Below are 21,619 nucleotides of genomic sequence, written 5' to 3' on the forward strand. Positions count from 1 at the left end.
TGCCTTCAGCTTTATGAAGAAGGAAAGAACTAGTAAACAAAAAATGAATCACTCAAAAAATTAACAAAATTAAAAGAAGAAAATCAAGTGTCTGAAATTCATCCTTAAGTACAGAAGGGTAGAATAAGAAAAACTTTTGCTTCCTAGTTATCTGGGTTTTCTTTAGAAATTAACATTTAGGTCACATATCTAAGACTGAATCTCAAGAGGGTAGTTATTAAAAAGTGCCTTTGCAAGAAATACTACAGAAATATAATCATGAGTTTTCTTTAAGCCGTGACCCTTAAAAGCCCCTAATATACATAATGTTTTAAAGGTTAAAATGAGGTACATCTTTTACCATGGACAAGTTCAAACTTCAGGTTACCATTAATTAACAAAAATTTCCCCCAAATTAGTATGAATTTACATCAGACTTTTACTAATAAAAAGAAGTTTGTTTGTAATCTGAATAAAAAGAACTGTTTTTCTGATTAAGAATAAACTGCAAATTAAAAATCATACTTCCAAGACAAGGAAATCAAGAGTGCCCCATTCAAAAACATATCATATGATATATGACAACCTTCTAGTCTTCTACATGCTTTCACTTTTGAAACAAAAACCCATCCTAGAAACAAGTAAGTATAAATAGAGACAAAAACTTTTACAATGTTCAACAGTTTAAAATGTTCCACATCTTTCCTAAAAAAAATAATAAAAGCAAAGTCTTCACCAAAGCACACTGAAAAGCATATTAATCAAATGTACATACAAGAGAGATTATGATAATTATTAATACATAAAATTGGTGTGATTTTAAATACTACTAAAAGAAAATGCAGTGTATAGCTAGTACATTACTCATTAACATGTTCTCTTATTAGATCCTTAAAAATATAAAGCATACTTTCCAAACTCCAAATTTATTTTTTAATTGAGATTAACATAAATTCAAATTAATCAAAGCTACTAAGGTTTCTATTATCAATAAAAGAATCTAATAAACATGGGGAACTATTTAATTCATTTAAAAATATTAACATTTATATTGATTACCTAAGTGTCAGGCCGTCTTCTAAGAGATTGGGGTCTATCAGTGAATAAAAGACAAAGAAACCCTGCTCTCATAGAGCTTACATTCTAATGCTAAACTTCTTTTTTTCTCCTTCTGATTCTCTTATTTTTCATGTCCAAAAAAAAGATGGGGAAACACTGTACCTCTCTTTGTGTTCTCAGTCATTCAGTCATATCTGACTCTTTGTGACCACATGGACTGCAGCCTGCCAGGCTCCTCTGTCTGGGGAATTTTCCAAGAAAGAATACTGGAGCCGGTTGCCATTTCCTACTCCAGGGGATCTTCTCGACCGAGTCTCTTGGGTCTCCTGCACTGGCAGGCAGATTCTTTACCATTGTGCCACCTGGGAAGCCCCAGACTTCTCTTTACAAATACATAAACAGCTAAGATCTTTCACCATTCCCTGAAGAATCGACACAGCCAGAATTTCCTTCCCTAAAGGACTTCAGCTCAAAAAACTAAAAACAGGACTTCAACTTCTTGAAGGTTTGATTCTTAAGTTATGGGCACTATGGGAGCTCAGAAAATCTCAATAATTTTAGCATGTCAACAATTGTCTTCTCTTTTACATTAATAAAACTTATTTTTAAAAATATAAAAGAAAAGCCAAAAGTTGTTATTAAGCCAAAAGTAAAGTTCGTATCTTATCTGAGAACCTATTTCTTAATTTAGTACCTAATTTTTTGGCAATTGCATAAGCTTCATCTGGTGACTTAGCCACATGTCCTTTGGGAATGGAGACGCCAGCTTCCTGCAACAATTCCATACTCAGGTATTCATGCAGCGAGAGATTCCTTTGCTGTTGATGCTGTATTTGGACTCCATGGTTGTTAAACAATCCAGAGCTTCCCAGGACCTAGAGAAATTGGGGACATATTTATATAAAGAGTGATTTAGCAGGAATTCTTGTTAAAAACACTTTAAAATACTTTAGAGTACTTGATTCTTCAAAACTATAACAAAATTGTCATAGTAAAACATCAAAATATCATATTCAGAGTAAATTACAGCACAAAACTAACAACTAAATCTACTAGCTAAATGTCAAAAGTGACCCTTATAGTTTTAACTTTTTCCTCATTATCTCTAGTTTTTAACTTTCATTTGAGCTTTACTACCATATCCCTAATGATCTACAGAGCATTTCTACCTCAAAGCCAAATTCTGCAGATCTAAAACCAATCTCCTATTTCCACCAAATCAAAAATCCTTCCCATCTTTCTTCTCTCCATCATTCCTCCAGGACCTAACAAATTGCCTGACACGAGAGATGAGGCACCTGTATGATGTGGTACCATCAATCTTTCATACATTCAAAATTCAAACCCCGACTTCATCAGCACTGCACATCGTGGTGTGCCGCCCAGATCCCCCCTCAGGACCAAGGCATTCATAGCCCCAGCTGCTGGGAGGGCTGGCAGCTGACAGGCCTCAGCTGAGTCTGCTCATTGGAGCCTTTCTGCCCAAAGTCATACTCCTTTCCCACTGTCAGCCTATAGCCAACGACTGGCCAATGAGAGTTAAGGTAGGGATGTAAAAACCTCGTGTGCGTGTGCATGCTCAGTGGCTCAGTCAGTCGGGTCCGACTCTTTGTGACCCTATGAACTGAGGCCGCCAGGATCCTCTGTCCATGGGACTCTACAGGCAAGAATACTCGAAAAACTGGGTTGCCATGCCCTCTCCAGGGAATCTTCCAGACTCAGGGATCGAATCCACGTCTCTTATGTCTCCTGCATTAGCAGGTGAGTTCTTTACCGCTAAGGCACCAGGGAAGCCCAAATACCTGGCACCTCACCCCAATTTGGGACAATTCAGGATCATCCTATTGCAGACCTCCCACAGGAAGAGCAGAGGTCCCACTGCACTGCACTGGAGTTGCGGTCAATCCTCCTTCCTTCACTCTCCCACAGGTACTGATCCTGAGATCACTTTTAATAAACTTCCTCCATGAAACTCTCCATTGAATACTCGGCAAATTACAATCTGCAATATCATCTTTAACGCATTCCTTCTAAACTACTCCCTTTATAAACCCCTTCAGGTGTACATGCTTCACAAACAGTCAAAGCTTCTAAGAAAGAAATGACCCACCAACCTCCTTTTCAATCTATGTAAAACATTCATTCACTCAAAAACTCACTGAGCACACTGGAAATAGAGAGGTCAACCCAACAAAACCCTTGCATCTAAAGCTTACAGTCTAGTATGTATTTGTATGTCGGGGGTTGGGGGAGGCATAAACAATAAAGAAAGAATATATGCCAAACAGCAGTAAGAGTAAAAAACATAGAAAATTAAAAAATAAGAAGTGCTATTTTATACAGTTGTAGGAGTTTTCTCCACTAAAACATCCCTCGGGGCGGGAGCGGCGGGGGGAGGGGGGGAGGGGACGCTGAGTTAAGAATTATCTTTTCAAAAACAAATAAGTAGGAAACAGAAATAAGATATTCCTCTACAAGCTGAATAAGTCACTGTTGAAAGACAAAGGAGTATGAGAGTTGTCAGCGTCTGGTTGCAGGGCCACAACAATGAGAAGTACTGAAAGAAGGATGCAATCAGAAAGATCTCGAGCATCTATGGGTCCCAAAACTCCCCCCTAAGTTCCTAGTCTTAAACCATCAACACCACACAGAAACACTTCTCAACCTTTTTCCAGACTACTCAGTTCTATCAACTTTATATGGCAGAACAAATTAAGTGCTACTGGAATCACACATTTAAATGTTATCCATCCGTACACTTCTATTATCACCACACAGAATGCTGAAACATTGCTCATATGAAACATAGAACATCTTAAGAAATGAATTTAAAGGAATCTCACAGAAAATCCGTTCAGTTCAGTCACTCAGTCATGTCCAACTCTTTGCGACCCCATGAATCGCAGCATGCCAGGCCTCTCTGTCCATCACCAACTTCCGGAGTTCACTCAGACTCACGTCCATGGAGTCAGTGATGCCATCCAGCCATCTCATCCTCTGTCGTCCCCTTCTCCTCTTGCCCCCAATCCCTCCCAGCATCAGCGTCTTTTCCAATGAGTCAACTCTTCACATGAGGTGGCCAAAGTACTGGAGTTTCAGCTTTAGCATCATTCCTTCCAAAGAAATCCCAGGGCTGATCTCCTTCAGAAGGGACTGGTTGGATCTCCTTGCAGTCCAAGGGACTCTCAAGAGTCTTTTCCAACACCACAGTTCAAAAGCATCAATTCTTCGGCGCTCAGCCTTCTTCACAGTCCAACTCTCACATCCATACATGACTACTGGAAAAACCATAGCCTCATAGAAAATAGTCTGCTTCTTAAAGAGGGTTCATGAACCACCTGCATCAAGATTCCCTAGGAATGCCTCCAAAAATGCAGATTCCAAGGCCCTACTCTCATTTATAAAAGCAGAATCTCTGGACTGTGCCTCAAAAAATCTGCATTTGTAAAGTTATTCAGTTGATTCTTAAGCTCTCTACAGTTTGAGAACGAATAGTCTAACAAATCAATCATAGAGAATAGCAAGCTATTTCTGATTCATTTGGTAAGCTAAAACCCTGGATAAAATTTCTCTTGGTAGCTCAATCCCCTGATTTAGTTTCACTTTAGTATTAAAAACTAACAACCTCCTAAACTTCAGTGTACATCTACCTTGTGAAATCCCACTCTTGGGTAAAGCCTCAAGAGAAATGAGTGCTTAGTCTATCAAAAGGCATATATAGCAGGCTTATTCATAATAGACAAAAAAATGGAAACGACCCAACTGCTCATCAGCAGAAGAATGGGTAGGAACTTCCTTGGTGCTCCAGTGGTTAAGAATCCACCCTTCAATGCAAGGAACATGGGTTTAATAATATCTGGTAGGAGAAATAAGATCCTACATGCCTTGGGGCAACTAAGCACCACAGTGAAGACCCAGCACATTCAAAACAGAAAAACAAATAATTTAAATTGTTTTAAAAATAGAAGAATGGGTACAATGTACTATATCAATAGAAAAATCAAGAGCAAAAAAGGAAAAACGTATTGCTCACACAACAATGGATTCATCTCACAAGTACAATTTTAAGGGAAAGAAGCCAGACACAACAACACAAACTTACATGATTTTTTAAAATATAGTTCAAACTCAGAATTAACATACAGTGATGGAAGTCAAAATAAGTGGTTGGTCACCTTCTGTTGGTGAGTACTGATAAAGAGAGTGCCTTCTGAAGACTAAAAACACTATACACACACACACACCACAATTTGAACGGCAGCTACACAGATGGATCCATACATACAAATTAATCTAGCTACTCACATGGGATCACAAAGAGTAGAATACAACTTAGCAACTGAACAGCAAAAACTGAAGTTAGACATAAATTATGTACTTTGCTGTACAGAAATTATACCTCAAAATAATAAAAATAAGGGGGCCAAGGGAGAGTACCTAGCATAAGCTTGGTAAAAATAGTCATACACTGAAACATTTTTTGGATGCCTATATACCAGACACTGTACTCAGTTCAGTTCAGTCGTTCAGTTGTGTCCGACTCTTTGTGACCCCAATCGCAGCACACCAGGCCTCCCTGTCCATCACCAACTCCTGGAGTCCACCCAAACCTATGTCCATCGAGTCAGTGACACCATCCAACCATCTCATCCTCTGTCGTCCCCTTCTCCTTCTGCCTTCAATCTTCCCCAGCATCAGGGTCTTTTCAAATGAGTCAGCTCTTCTAATCAGGTGGCCAAAGTATTGGAGTTTCAGCTTCAACATCAGTCCTTCCAATGAACACCCAGGACTGATCTTTAGGATGGACTGGTTGGATCTCCTTGCAGTCCAAGGGACTCTCAAGAGTCTTCTCCAACACCACAGTTCAAAAGCATCAATTCTTCGGCACTCAGCTTTCTTTATAGACCAACTACTAGGAACACTAAAAGAATGAGATCAACTTGGTCCCAACCACAGAGTTCACAGATGTGTAAATAAACAGCTGCAACAAGTCTAAGAGCGAGCATAATCACCAGGTAGTACATAATTATCTAGACAGACCAGAAAAAAAAATACTACAGAGGCTTGATCCCAGTTTTTTTAAAAAAAAAAAAACCTAACAGCTAAAAAGGACATTTTGGGGACAACTGGGGAAATACGAATCTGCCCTATAAATTAGGTATTAGTATTATGGCAATTTTATATTTCTAAAGTATGATAACTATATTGTGGTTATTTGTGTCTCTCATTCTTAAGAGACATACGTTGCAATATCTAAGGATGAAGTGCCATGATAGCTGTAACTTATTCTCAAATACTTCAACAAAAATATATGAATGTAATTTATACATACACGCATATGTACATCGGAGAAGGCAATGGCACCCCACTCCAGTACTCTTGCCTGGAAAATCCATGGACGGAGGAGCCTGGTAGGCTGCAGTCCATGGGGTCACTAAGAGTCGGACACGACTGATCGACTTCACTTTCACTTTTTACTTTCATGCATTGGAGAAGGAAATGGCAACCCACTCCAGTGTTCTTGCCTGGAGAATCCCAGGGACAGGGGAGCCTAACGGGCTGCTGTCTATGGGGTCGCACAGAGTCGGACACGACTGAAGCGACTTAGCAGCAGCAGCATGTGTATATAAGTTATATATATTATATATATTTTTTTAATTTATATAATATTTTAAATGATATAATTTTGTAAATTATAAATTATATAAATTGAATAACATAAATTTTTAAAGAAAATGTGGCAGAATGTTAAATGAAGGTGAGGGTAGTACGGGTGCTCAATGTATAGTTGAAACATACCTATCAGTTTGAAATTTTTCCAAAAAAGCTTGGTGATAAATCCATGACACAAAACTTTATTTTTATGGTTTCTTTCAAATGTCTAAAAGAATTAGTAGTACTCATAAGGTGTTGCTGACAGTTTTTCAGACCATATTAAGGTTTTTTTTAAATATCAGAAATATTTTGATAATCCTTTCCTTGTGCCACTAGAAGCTATAACTTGAAATACCATCAGCTGGGAATCATGATGGTAATACAAATCCCTGCATAATCACAAAGATTCCCCACACTGATGCATTTTTCTTTCCTGATGTATCACTTAGAAGATTCCTCCTGCCAAAAGGCCACCAACTCCTGGCCAAACTCCTCCACCACCACCTCTCCAACCCATACTGAGTGTAAGTAATACTTATTCAAAAGTGGGGAAGTGTAGTTACTAGGGAGTATGATTCACAACGAACGAAGATATCTTAAATTGTTTAATATGCTAATAACTTGAACTATTTTTATCAAATATACACTAGACAAAAGATACACAGAAACAAGAAGAGGGTCAGAGCACTGAACAAAATGTTTAAGCAAATTTGCTAAACCCAATGGGTGACCTTGAACAAGATTCCTTAAGCTCTGCACCTCTATGTCCCCATCTACAAAAGCAAGGGGTTAGACCCAATGTTCTTGATAGTATTATTTACAATAGCCAAGATAACGGAAGCAACCTAAATGTCCACTGTCAGAGAACTGGATAAAGAAGATGTGGTACATCTTTACAATAGAATACTACTCAGTCATAAATGAATGAGATAATGCCATTTGCATGAACATGGGTGAATCTCAAGATAATTATACTAAGAAAGATAAATATATGATATCACTTACATGCAGAATAAAAAAAAAGATACAAATGAATTTATTTACAAAACAGAAACAGACTCACAGACTTCAAAAACAGTGTTATCAAAGGGGAAACTTGGGGAGGAAGGATAAATCAGGACAATGGTCTCCAACCTCCAGTATCTAACGCCTGATGATCTGAGGTGGAGCTGATGTAATAATAATAGAAATAAAGTATACAATAAATATAATACACCTGAATAATCCCAAAACCATCCCCGCCCCCAGCCCATGGAAAAACTGTCTTCCACAAAACTGGTCCTTGGTGCCAGAAAGGTTGGGGAACACTTAATTAGGAGTTTGGGATTAACACATACACACTACTATATATAAAATAGATAATCAGTAAGGACCTATTCTATAGCACAAGAAACTCTACTCAATATTTTGTAATAATCTAGATGGGAAAAGAGTCTGAAAAAGAATGAATATATATATGTATACCACACACATATATATCCGTATATAACTGATATATTAAATATAACTGAGTATAATACATATATATATAATTGAATCACTAAGCTGTACCTGAAACACAACATTATAGATCAACTGTACTCCAATACAAATTAAAGATTAAATTAAAAATAAAAGCAAGGGGTTAGACTAAGGTGAATTCAAATTCCAAAGCTGTATTTCTTAATGTGAAGTTGGAAGAGATGTTTAAGACAATATATCAGGCATCTCTATAAGAAGAAATAAAGACTTTTAAAGGAATTTCCAAAAGTATAAAGACAATGATTAGAAGGGAAACAGATCTGTTCACCAAAATCTCATTTTCTAAAAACCAGACAGCACCCTTTAAGACCCAAAAGAAGGAAGTTCAAGGCTAAAAAAAAAAAAAAAAAAAATCACTTCTCCTATTAGGAAGCAAATTCACAGAATTCACTAGATTGAAAGAATGAATAGCTTTAAAAAGAAAAAAAAATATATCTAAATTCATTTACAGCATGTCTGAGGTTACTTCAGAACACAACCAAAAGCTCTAGAAATGACTTATGAAGCCAATCATACCCTTCCACAAGTTTATTAGTGTCAACATATATTGGGAAGAATTGTCTAATTCTTATGTTCTAGAAAACGACTGTAGAGCAGATTCAAACACAGACTTTGGAGCTACATGCTTCCAGAATGAAGGCTCAGTTCTGATCTCAACTGCTTGGTGATCTAGACCAAATTACTCCTTCTCTCAGCCAGAGTTTCTCCATCAGTGATATGGAGATTAAGGACTTCCTTACAGTGTTGCTCAAGAGCCTAATGAAAGACTACATGTACAATGCTTGGCACAGTTCCTGGCATACAGCAAATGCTCCAACACACAGGAAACCAAGGCCTCCTACCACCAAATTCCCTTACCGAATTGATGATTAATCTCTTTACCCAAAACTTTATCCCCTTTCTTGTCCACCCCCCCCACCTCAATCCTGTGCTATCTGAACACTAATCAACCAGAGTCTGATGACTAAAACTGCTGTGTTGATGACATCATTAATGTCCTAAACCGGGTACTGAAGATACCATTAGTAAAGAACAAACTCAGGCTGCTTCTCCAGGGCAAGATGAGCTAATAGGCCCCAAGCCTTGGACCATTTGATCAGAGAATCGTACATCATAGACAACTCAATTCCCTGATACTAGAATCAGAAATGTCACAGAAATTACACAAGCCAATGATTACTCCCAGCTTCTTTGTTCTCCCCCTTTAAAAAACAACTCCTTAAAAAAAAAAAAAAAAACGAACTCCTAACTGAAAGATCAAGTTGCAGTGGATCTGTGAATTGCCTGGCGCCCTGCAAATAAACCCTTATTTTACTGCAAACAACCCGTCAGAATTTGGCTTTCTATGCCATGGACACTCAAGCCCTTGCTCCGTTACTTTTACTTACACACACACAAACTTAAACTGAGGCTATGATGTTATGGTGTATGCAGGAAAAAAAAAGTGATCCACAAGATTACTTTATTTCCCCAATTGATAAGTTGGTGAACATCATCCCATTCTCACTATTAAACAACTACCTGGGGAAGCTTCCCGACCTCATCTCAGGAAAGGCCAGTCAGCAAGCAGTACTGGTTCTGCGAAGCATCCAAGAGACACACAAGTGTATCTGAAGGGCATGCCCTCCTCCTCAAAGAGCCGCGGAAGCCTCGGCTCACCGCGAGGGAGGCAGGAGCAAGCAGGAGAAGGTGCCCAGCCCCCGCCTCTCCTTTCGGAGCCCACCCCCGAAAGGGCTCCAAAAAGAGGGCTCCCCGCCGCCGCCGCCGCCCTCTCAGTAACAAGGTGAGCAGCCCTACCCAGACAGCCGGAGCTCCTCGCAGATTTCAGGCTGCAGCAAAAAGGCGCAAACATGAGCCCGTTCGCAGGCCTGGCGGGCAGCACTCCCGGGCAAGACGCCCGCCACTCCGGCGGGGCACCCCCCTGTCACCCAATGTCACCGACTGCGGAGTGACCCGGAGCCGGGCCCCGGGCCCCCTCACACCTCGCCCACAGGAGCCAGCCCTCCACCTCGCCCTTTCTCCTGCCAACCCTCAAAGCGAGAGCGGGCAGGGCCTCAATACCTGGGCGGCGGCCGGCAGCGCCGTTCGGGGTCGGTGGCTCCTCAGGGTGGCGGCAGCCAAGAGCCGGCTGTAGAACACGGAGGCCGCCATTTCTCAGTCCGACCAAGTCCCCTGGGCGCCGCGCGCAGGCGCAGAACCTCGAGACGACCGGAGACGCGGCGGCTCCCTACGCGCGCACCGCCCCTAGCCCCGCCCATGGGGCGGAGCCTCGGATTAACTCTGCAGCGGTGGCCCTGGGCGAGTGCCGCAGGCGTTACTGTTGATAGGCTCGCGTAGGCGGACAGAGAGCAAACTTTAACCTTGGTAACTGGACACCGCAGCCTGAACATCAGACCTGAGGTCGGCGCTCAGAAACCCGGAGCTTTCCTAGTGAAATGTAATGGAGATGATCAACGCCACTACCTGTGTGATCTTAACATCTCTGAGTCTCAGGTGCCTCAGCTGTAAAACGGGGTTCCTTCAGAAAACAAGAACTTGCATTCCTGTTTTTGTGCGAAATACTGCCTTTGGGATACAGCAGTATCCCAAATCCAATATCCAGTACTTTGTCCCAAAATATCCCATACTTTGTCCAGTATCCCAAAGTATCCAATACTTGGGCCACCTGATGCAGGGAACTGACTCTGGAAAAAAGACCCTGATGCTGGGAAAGATCAAAGGCGGGACAAAAGGGGACAACAGAGGATGAGATGGTTGGGTGGCATCACCGAGTGGATGAACATGAGTTTGAGTAAACTCGGAGAGTTGGTGATGGACAGGGAAGCCTGGCCGGGCTGCAGTCCATGGGGTCACAAAGAGTGGAACAGGGCTGAGCGACTAAACTGACTGAATACGTACAACAGAATGATTCTGTCCTCAAAGGGAAGATGATCAAACACTAGTTACTGAGGACCCTAGCCAGGACATAACTTCTCAGATAGCTCTGAGGAACTGCTCCCAAAAGGTAAAGAGGAGCCAGGATGTACAGGACTTTTTTTGCTAGGGGAAAAGAACATGTAGTTAAACATAAAACAGTCACTGCTAATTAAAGAACAGACATCTCAAGTTAATGATTTTAGAGCTTTTCTAGGTATAGGAAGATATAAGGATCTCGGTTTATTGAAATTATTCCTCAGAAATGCATATTAACTATCTGTACATATAGTCCATGGAATTTTCCAGGCCAGAATACTGGAGTGGGTAGCCTTTCCCTTCTCCACAGGGGAATCTTCCGGACCCAGGGATCAAATCCAGGTCTCCCGCATTGCAAGCAGATTCTTTACCAGCTGAGCCACAGGGGAAGCCCAAGAATACTGGAGTGGGTAGCCTATCCCTTCTCCAGGGGATCTTCCCAATCCAGGAACTGAAGGGGGTGTGGGTGGAGGTGGGGAGGTTCTTCTTCATTGAAGGTGGATTCTTTACCAACTGAGCTATCAGGGAAGCCCCTTAACTATCTAGAGCCAGTATCCAGAGCACAGAATGTTTTTTGCCATCCTGATTTCCCCTCAGGGCACACCAAGGAGAGGAGGTGTGTGTGCTTGTGCAAGGCTGCAGTGGTTTAGGATAGCCTGATCCTTTAGAAGTGGAATCAGGGGGTGACATTCCACATTATCAATCCAGAGGGTATACCAGAATCACCTGGAAAGCTTTTTTTTTTTTTTTGATGTGGACCATTTTAAAAGTCTTTATTGAATTTGTTACAGTATTCCTTCTGCTTTGGTTTTTTGGCCCCAGGCATGTGAAGTCTTAGCTTCTGACCAGGGCTTGAATCTGCACCCCGTGCATTGGAAGGTGAAGTCCTATGGACCACCAAGCAAGTCCCTGGGGACTTTCGTGAAAAACACCTTCACCAGAACCCATCTATGGAGCGGGGTCAGGAAGTGAATCCAAAACAAGGAGACTATCGATTTAGAGAATGGAGAGGAGCTTTTTGCATCCCTCAAAGCTCTTAAGTTCTTAAAGGCAGGAAAGGTCTTAAGGACTTCATTGTTTCACTGACACTCACGGGGGACTGACCTCAAGGCTCAGCATTAACTGATATTCTTTGCAATTAGAAACAGGGAAATGGAAAACAGACATTAGTACTTCAGATGTCTCTTGCTCCTCCTTTCTACTGCCCAATCTAACCAATCAAATAAAATCTGGATAACCAGTCCCCCAAATCAGCATTGAGACCTGCCAGTTTCTGTTAGGAACACGTATCCCATTAGATATGAATATAGCACATTTATTGGGGCTTCCCCCGGTGGCTCAGCGGTAAAGAATCCACCTGCAGTGCAGGAGTCACAGGAGACACAGGTTCTATTCCTGGGTCTGGAAGATCCCCTGGAGGAGGGCAGGGCAACCCGCTCAAGTATTCTTGCCTGGAGAATCCCATGGACAGAGGAACCTGGTGGGCTACAGTTCATGTGGTCGCAAAGAGTCGGACACGACTGAAGTGACTTCGCACATTGTCAAACCAGCTTTTTAACTCTTAGTAGACACAGAAGTTGAGCTACCAAGTACCACCCACCATCTGAGCCCAAGGCCAGTTATTTAAAGGGCACCCGGGGAAAACCAGAATAAGACAGCATACTAAAATAAGATGTAATGCTATAGCCCTGTTAGGATCCTGACTGGGTTAACTTTGCTTCACAAGCTTCAAGTCGGTCATAGTTGATTCATTAAAGGAAACATCTCCACTGCCATGCCCTCTGTAATACTGGCTCAAAAGCAAGAACAGCAACAGCAGAAGTACCCAATAGGAGCAGGAGTGAGAAAGAGAACATGCAGGTCCCCTGGGGTCCAGCTCTTTTGGAAGCCTACACAAGGCAGGGGGAGGGGGCAGATTCCTCCCACAGCACTTCTTGTCTCTGCTCAGAGCTCTCTACCTCTGGATACGTCTTTAAAGAACTGAGTAGGTAATGAGATGGTGGGCCTACCTAAGTGCTTCATCACCACACAACCAGCCTTAAAAAATGAAATCACTTTATCAAGAAATTACTTTTTGCACAGCAAAAACTTTTGCAGTCCTTATCTGCAAGGATTTTAGAAACTAGTAGGCATGGGTTTGATCCCTGGGTGGTGAAGATCCCCTAGAGGAGGGCATGGCAGTCCACTCCAGTATTCTTGCCTGGAGAATCCCACGGACAGAGGAACCTGGTGGGCTACAGTCCATAGCGTTGCTAAGAGTTGGACACTACTGAAGCGACTTAGCACGCACACAGTGGGCAGTAAAGGATAGCAGAATACGATTAAGTAAAATAGACGCTAAGGGGTTTTGGTTTGCTTTTTTTTAACTTGGGGGAGGTAGGAGGAAGACTATTTGAGGAACTGGGGAAAGAAAGAATTGTTCTTCAGGTACAGTGGTATTCCAATCCTCCACATTTATTTATTTTTTTTGTTCGTCAAGGCTGTATATTGTCACCCTGTTTATTTAACTTATATGCAGAGTACATCATGAGAAACGCTGGACTGGAAGAAGCACAAGCTGGAATCAAGATTGCCAGGAGAAATATCAATAACCTCAGATATGCAGATGACACCACCCTTATGGCAGAAAGTGAAGAGGAACTAAAAAGCCTCTTGATGAAAGTGAAAGAGGAGAGTGAAAAAGTTGGCTTAAAGCTCAACATTCAGAAAATGAAGATCACGGCATCCAGTCCCACCACTTCATGGGAAATAGATGGGGAAACAGTGGAAACAGTGTCAGACTTTATTTTTCTGGGCTCCAAAATCACTACAGATGGTGACTGCAGCCATGGAATTAAAAGACGCTTACTCCTTGGAAGGAAAGTTATGACCAACCTAGATAGCATATTCAAAAGCAGAGACATTACTTTGCCAACAAAGGTCTGTCTAGTCAAGGCTATGGTTTTTCCTGTGGTCATGTATGGATGTGAGAGTTGGACTGTGAAGAAGGCTGAGCGCCGAAGAATTGATGCTTTTGAACTGTGGTGTTGGAAAAGACTCTTGAGAGTCCCTTGGACTGCAAGGAGATCCAACCAGTCCATTCTGAAGGAGATCAGCCCTGGGATTTCTTTGGAAGGAATGATGCTAAAGCTGAAACTCCAGTACTTTGGCCACCTCATGGGAAGAGTTGACTCATTGGAAAAGACTCTGATGCTGGGAGGGATTGGGGGCAGGAGGAGAAGGGGACGACAGAGGATGAGATGGCTGGATGGCATCACTGACTCGATGGACGTGAGTCTGAGTGAACTCCAGGAGTTGGTGATGGACAGGGAGGCCTGGCGTGCTGCAATTCGTGGGGTCGCAAAGAGTCGGACACGACTGAGCGACTGATCTGATCTGATGATTGTATTGGTTTTGCCATACATCAACATGCATCCGCCACAGGTGTACACGTGTTCCCCATCCTGAACCCCCCTCCCACCTCCGTCCCCATACCATCCCTCTGGGTCATCCCAGTGCACCAGCCCCAAGCTTCCTGTATCCTGCATCAAACCTGGACTGGCGATTCATTTCTTATATGATATTATACATGTTTTAATGCCATTCTCCCAAATCATCCCCCCTCCCTCTCCCACATAGTCCAAAAGACTGTTCTATACATCTGTGTCTCTTTTGCTGTCTTGCATACAGGGTTGTCGTTACCATCTTTCTAAATTCCCTATATATGCGTTAATATACTGTATTGGTGTTTTTCTTTCTGGCTTACTTCACTGTTTATAATACGATCCAGTTTCATCCACCTCATTAGAACTGATTTCCTCCACGTTTAATCTCCCACTTTGTCTCTTTTTTCTACTAGGAAATTAATGGTAGGATGGTATGCAGGGGAAAAAAGGGAAAAGAAATTTTCTGAGAGAGAGAGTGTCTTTAATCTTTTAATATTTCTTTAAAAACATTAAAGTTATATACCCTCCACATTTTGATGCCCAGAGCAAAGCCTTGGCTAAACTGTTGTATGTTAACTATAGAAGTAATAGAATTACAAAGTGCCATAGAAACAACTTGCAATATATCTGCTTACCTCAACCCAAACTTCTGAGGGCTGAGATGAATAAAAGCCATCTACTGAACACTTGGCTCAGATGTTAAAGTGTCTGCCTGCAATGCGGAAGACCCAGGTTCGATCCCTAGGTCAGGAAGATCCCTTGGAGAAAGAAATGGCAACCCACTCCAGTACTCTAGCCTGGAAAATCCCTGGTAGGCTACAGTGCATGGGGTCACAAAGAGGAGTCAGACACGACTGAGCGACTTCACTTTCACTGAGCACTTAAAGCCAGGTCTTTTCTTGTTGTTCCCTGACCAGAGATGGAACCCATGGCCCCTGCAGTGTTAGCCGGAATCTTAACCATGGGATCACCAGGTAAGTCCCTAATGCCAGATTCTTCTACATATCTTCTTTCTCTTTTTTCTCCTATCCTTCATTTTGCCATGAGACATTTCCAGAATTCTCTGGTTTTCATCTTACTCCATTTTACCCGTCCAGCCTCTGCAAGAGAAAGAAACTAACCAGATATATACAGTCTCTTGAACTAAAGTCTGGGGATGAAGGAAGATCAGTAACACAACATGAGACAGTTCGATGTTTACACAAGGTTTCTCTTAGTTCTCTTGAAGTCTCAGAAATGTTAGAAGGAGGAACACTCATCTAGACCACCTTTGAACGGCAGTGCCAACAGAGCAAGATACATATATTTGCACATTCTCACAACAAATCCTGCATTTTGCAGAAGGGAAAATTAAGGCTCAGAAACAATAAGTAACTTGTCCAGTGTCATAGCTTTTACTCAGCTGTTCCAGCACAATATTCAAACCCAATTCTCAGTGGCAGGATGAGTATTTGAGAGAACAACTGAGATTTATACCCTCCTATTTTCTTTAATCCTTTACTACTTACACTATTTAGCTAAAAGTATTCATCATCTAAAGAAAAGGGTGATAATGCAGATCAGCAGAGGATAGGTTTTGAACTGCAAGTTCAAGAGCTTTGAAATGCAAGAGACTGAACTTTAACTCAAAGTCCAGTAGGACTCAGGGAAAGTTTATGCCTCAGAAATGGAATTGGAAGGATCCTGCCCCCCAAGAAAATGGAGACGAACGTAGAAGGAAAGAAAGACACTCTCTGGTGGTTCCTTAAGGAAGGTCCCCTTGCTCTGTACTTGCCAAGGCCATCATCTCCAGGCCAACACTTAATTCTACCCCCACAGAGATTCAGGAATCTAAAACAAGGAGCAGTAGAAGGAGACTGAAAATCCTTGACTCCAGGGATAGCACGAGGGTGGGAACCTCTGGCAGGCTAGTGCCTCCCTGCAGATGCAGCTGAATCATATTCTCAGTATTTGGGAGAGTCTGCCAGGGCTTTCTGAACCCTTTTCCAGCTTCCAGTGGATGCTAGCTCTCCTAAGCCTGTAGCCATGTGACTTCAACCTCTGCCTCCTTCTCTTCAATCCGTGTCAAATCTCCTTCTGCTCTTTTTCTTACAAGGATACAGGTACACTGAGAACCAACCATAGTCCAAGATGATCTCATCACAAAACCCTAGTTTAATCAGATTGGCCAAGTACTTTTTGCTGTGTAAGGTAAAAAAAAAAAAAGTAAGGCAAAGGTAATTAGGGGCAAACTAAAACAAATATGTGAAAGTTCCTTTAAAATGTTAGACAAATATTGTACAACCTGTAATCATTATTGCCAGTTTCCATGACTTGGCTTTTAAAACCCCCAGGGACGTGTGCTGTGCCCCTGGCAACCTCCCAGCTCCTCTCCTGGGATATCTTCCCTGGAGGTCGAACCAGCATCACCCCACATCTATAGTCTCCTATGGAATTAGAAAGCAAAGTGATCCCATCCTCAGGACACTTCGCTTCTGCCTGTTGGAAAATTAACAAAATACATACTACCATCTCTCAAAGACTTGTAAGAGGAATTAAGCAAATAGTGAATATATTAAAAATCGTGGGATCCAGGTTTTTCTCTATCAAAGAAGGAAGTTAAAATATAGAAGGAAAGAGTTTTCTCTCAACTGGAGTTAATTGTTAGCATAAACTCATGGTTGTCGATATACAGATATATAAATAAGTATAAATATGTGTTAGGAGTATATACTGTTAGGAGTCTCCAGAGAAACAGAACCAATAGGATATGAATAGAGAGAGAGAGATTCATTTTGGTAAATTGAAAGTGTTAGTCACTCAGTCGTGTCGGATTCTCTGAGACCCCATGGACTGTAGCCCACCAGTCTCCTCTGTCCATGGAATTCTCTAGGCAAGAATATTGGAGTGGGTAGCCTTTCCCTTTTCCAGGGCATCTTCCCAACACAGAGATAGAACCCAGGTCTCCCGCATTGCAGGCAGGTTCTTTACCATTTGAGCTAGCTCATTCAATAATGGAGCTAGAGTCTGGATTTGACCAGAATCTACAGAGTGAGTCATCAGGCAGGAAACCCTAGGAAGAGCTGATGCAGTGGTTCAAGTTCAAAGGCCAGCAGACACATGAAAGAGATGTTTTGTTCAAGTCCAAAGTCCATCAAGTTGGAGAATTTCCGTTTTCTCGGAAGTGGTGAGTCTTTTGTTCTAGTCACGCCTTTAGATGATGGGGTAAGGCCCACCCACTCTATGGAGGACAGTCTGCTTTTCTCAAAGTCCACTGAGTTAAATGTATATCTCATACAAAAACACCCTCATAGACACATCTAGAATAGTGGTTGACCAAGTATCTGGGCACCATTGCCCAGGCAAATTGACACATAGGACTGACCATCACAGATATAAATATGTATGTGTGCTCTGTTCACGGAGAAGACCTGGGAGCAGCAACCACCAATACCAGCAAGCACATCTAGTGCCCATGTATAACCACCCTTCTCCAGTGGAAGGAACTCGGAATTCTTAGAGAAATGGCTGCTTAAGGATTGAGCAGGGAAAGTATATGATGAGCCTGGAATATTTTGTTAGCCCAGAAAGTTAGGGTGTATTCAAAGAATGATGGAAATGCATCAGAAATATACAGAGGCCAGTATGAAGGGTCTCCCAGTGGCCAGTTATGAGACAATTTGAACAACAAAATAAATAACAGTGGGGAATATGGAGTGCAAGTACTTTTCCTATTCTCCCCAATTAGTTCAACTAAAAACTGTAGGCATTATATATAAAACAATCAAAACAAGACTCTGAGAGCAGGAGAGAAGACAAGCCAGCCAGGGATCCCTAGAACCAAGGAACAACATGGCGGTGAGTTCTCTGGATTTTCTTCTCTGTCCTGTATATCCCAAATCAGTGCCAAAGAAGCTAGCAAGCCAGAAATGCCATTGGGTACAGACCAAAATTAAAAAAGTACCCCCACCAAAGTCTGTTCTCTGTAACTAAAAAGCAGTGTACAGCCTAACAAGATAGAAAATTTTCAGACAACAACATTCTGCTCTGGCCAAACACCACAAGAAAAACCATGGCCCCACATCCACCAATGCCAACAAAGTCTGAGGAGACCCTCAAGAATTCCATCCTTGGGACTTTCCTGGCCATCCAGTGGCTAAGACTCCACCATGCTCCTAATGCAGGGGGCCTGGGTTCGATCCCACATGCTGCAACTAAGACCTGGCCCAGCCAACTAAATAAATAAATATGGCGGGGGGGTGGGGAGTGGAGGATTCCATCCTTGCAAACTACAGCTAGGGTGGTGTCAGAAAAGAACACTGAGTACCACACTTTCACTGACACTGAGCCCCCTCACCCCTCAGTTTCAGTGGAGATCATATGGGGAAGCTGGTTTTCTGCCCCAACCCCAAAGTATTGAGGTTCTTCCCTCCTTCCCCACTGGGGTGGTGTCAGAAGAGACCCGACAGAGAGTCAGTACTTTCATCCTTGTAGAGTGGTAATAAAACTGCCTCCTCCCTGGTGCTGGTGGAAATCAGGACTCCCATTCCCACCCAGCAATAATAAGGAGCTCCCCACCTTGGGGGTCAATGAAGGCCAAGAGGAGAATCTGGTCTTCTCCCTTTACCTGGCAGTATCTAGGCAGCACCCCCTTTTCCTTGACCGAGCAGTGTCAAAAAAACAAACAGGTGAACAGGTTTTAATAAAATCCCGAATCTCATAACATCATACACAATGTCCAGATTTCCATCTGAAGGCATCCATTCTATGAAGAACCACACAATCTCAAACTGAATGAATAAAAGACAATTAATACATGCCAACACAGAGTTGATACTGACATTAGGTTACCTGACAAAGATTTTAAAGCAGCCATGATAAAAAATGCTTCAGTGAGCAACTATAGACATGCTCGAAACAGACGAAAAAAATCAAAACCCTTAGCAAACCATTGGCGATATAAGGAGGAACCAAATGGAAACTTTAGGAATGAAAAATACAGTAACTGAAATAAGGAAGTTCGGTGGTAGGCTCAACAGCAGAATGGCAGCAGAACAAAGACTCTGTGAACTGGAACAACTGGCCTCCCCGCTCCATTTTTGTCTGCCTGCACTGTGATGACTCCCTGGTAATTTCAGTTTGTCTTCTGAACATGCACCTTCGTCAGTGCATTAATTACACACGTGTGATATAATGAAAAGAATACATCGATACAGTGCATCTATCACGTGGATAAGAGTATGGGATGTAGAGCTAGACTGCCTGGACCCAAATCCTGGCTGTATGATTTGCTTGCTCTATAACTTTGAGAAATTTCTTCAACTGTTCATGCCTCAGTTTCTCTAGTGTTTATTCATTTATTCTGCCCATGTGGCATGGGGAATCCTAGTTTCCTGACCAGGAATTAAACCTGTGAGTCCTGCACGAGAGCATGGAGTCCTAACCACTGGACTGCCAGGGAAGTCCAATTTCCCTGCCTTTGAAATAGATGTACATCAAAACCAGGCCTAAAGTCATCATGCGTACAAAGTGAGTTAAATTGTATAAAAGTGCTTGAAACAGTGGCTGGAATAAGTGCTCGACAAATGTTAGCCCAAATTGTGAAGGAACATAAAGAAAATATGAAGCTAATAGTTCTGGAATCCAGATTTATTTCAATTAGGATGGTTTCCATTGAAAAATGGATTATATTTTAGTTCCTCCCCCGAAACAGAAGACTGGTATGGTACCAGGATACTACAAGATTGAACAATGCTGTGTTTCTCTGTGTTTGGTTATTAAGTGGAGCTGCCTGTTACAAACAACTCTACTCCCATTGTCTTGAGAGCTCTTTGCCCTTCCCCTAGGCAGTACTAAGAGCAATTTAATTTGGGGTTTCCTATAATAGAGAAACCCAAGGAGCCAGGTGACTAGTAAAACCAGAAATGTAAGTTCGTGGTGAAGAACAAACAATACCAAAAATTACCAAGAAGGAAGTAAACAGGGAATCTAGTCTCCCTCCTCTCCAACCCCTCCCCAACACACACACACACATACATATTCATACAAGGTAAATGGTAGAAGTCACAGCAAGAAGTCCAGGGGCCGGACTCAGATACAGCTTAGCAACTGAACAACAATAGCAGCAAGAAGTCGCTGTCTTTCCTCCATTCCCCACCCTAATATAATGAGGGTGTTTCTTTAGAAAGAGGCTGAAACTAGGAGAGTGCAGTGATGTGTTAGAAGAATTTCCTTGTCAGAGATACACAGTATTTAGAACAGTGCCTGGTACATGGCTCTCAAAATATATTCCTTATTACTGTTGCCATTATTCTCATTTATAGTTCTTCAGTTTCCAAATAAATACCCCACTTAGGAATTATATGATTATATTTAGAATACAGAATATAAGCATAAGAATTTTGTCTTTTTCATTACGCTGGGACCTTTAACAGGGCTTCTCAAGTGGTGCAGTGGTAAAGAAACTGCCTGCCAAGCAGGAGATGCAGGTTCGATCCTTGGGCTGGGAAGATCCCCTGGAGAAGGAAATGGCTACCCACTCCAGTATTCTTGTTTGGGAAATCCCATGGACAGAGAAACTTGGCAGGCTACAGTCCATGGGGTAGCAAAGAGTGGGACACAACTGAGCAACTGAGCACACCTGCTGCACAAAGGACCTTTAACAGTCAATTACGTATTTTAGACACTCAATAAATGTTCACTGAATAAGTCAATGACTTAATTAATGAAATTAATCTAGACAGCAGGTTAGCCAGGTTGCATGGGTAATTTTCAGATTGTTGACTTGAACGTAAATATCAATTTTGAGTTTAAGAATTTTATCATGAAACCGGTAATGGAAATTTGTCATTTTAATTTCTTGTCTTTTTATTATCTGATCAAGAATTTTATAAAGCTTATTCCGATAAGTAGTAGGACATTTCGGCATGGGGATGTTGACCTGATAGCTCAGTTGGTAAAAAATCTGCCTGCAGTGCAGGAGATCCTGGTTCAATTCCCGGGTCAGGAAGATCCACTGGAGAAGGGATAGGCTACCCACTCCAGTATTC

The 21,619-nt window shown here is 42.0% G+C and overlaps 1 protein-coding gene across 1 annotated transcript in view; it reads right to left on the reverse strand.

Annotated features, from left to right (window-relative positions):
- Positions 1–10,412, reverse strand: part of SUCLA2 (succinate-CoA ligase ADP-forming beta subunit) — a 44,736-nt gene extending 34,324 nt beyond the window's left edge. Inside the window, exons 1-2 of the mRNA XM_027557236.1 lie at positions 10,276–10,412; positions 1,733–1,913 (exon numbers count right to left, since the gene is read on the reverse strand). Of these exons, the coding sequence (XP_027413037.1) occupies positions 1,733–1,913; positions 10,276–10,365 (271 nt within the window). The 5' untranslated portion in view covers positions 10,366–10,412. The remainder of the gene's footprint in view (positions 1–1,732; positions 1,914–10,275) is intronic.
- Between the last annotated feature and the right edge of the window lie 11,207 nt (positions 10,413–21,619).

Source organism: Bos indicus x Bos taurus, chromosome 12, assembly GCF_003369695.1.
Source record: "Bos indicus x Bos taurus breed Angus x Brahman F1 hybrid chromosome 12, Bos_hybrid_MaternalHap_v2.0, whole genome shotgun sequence".
Taxonomy (NCBI): domain Eukaryota; kingdom Metazoa; phylum Chordata; class Mammalia; order Artiodactyla; family Bovidae; genus Bos; species Bos indicus x Bos taurus.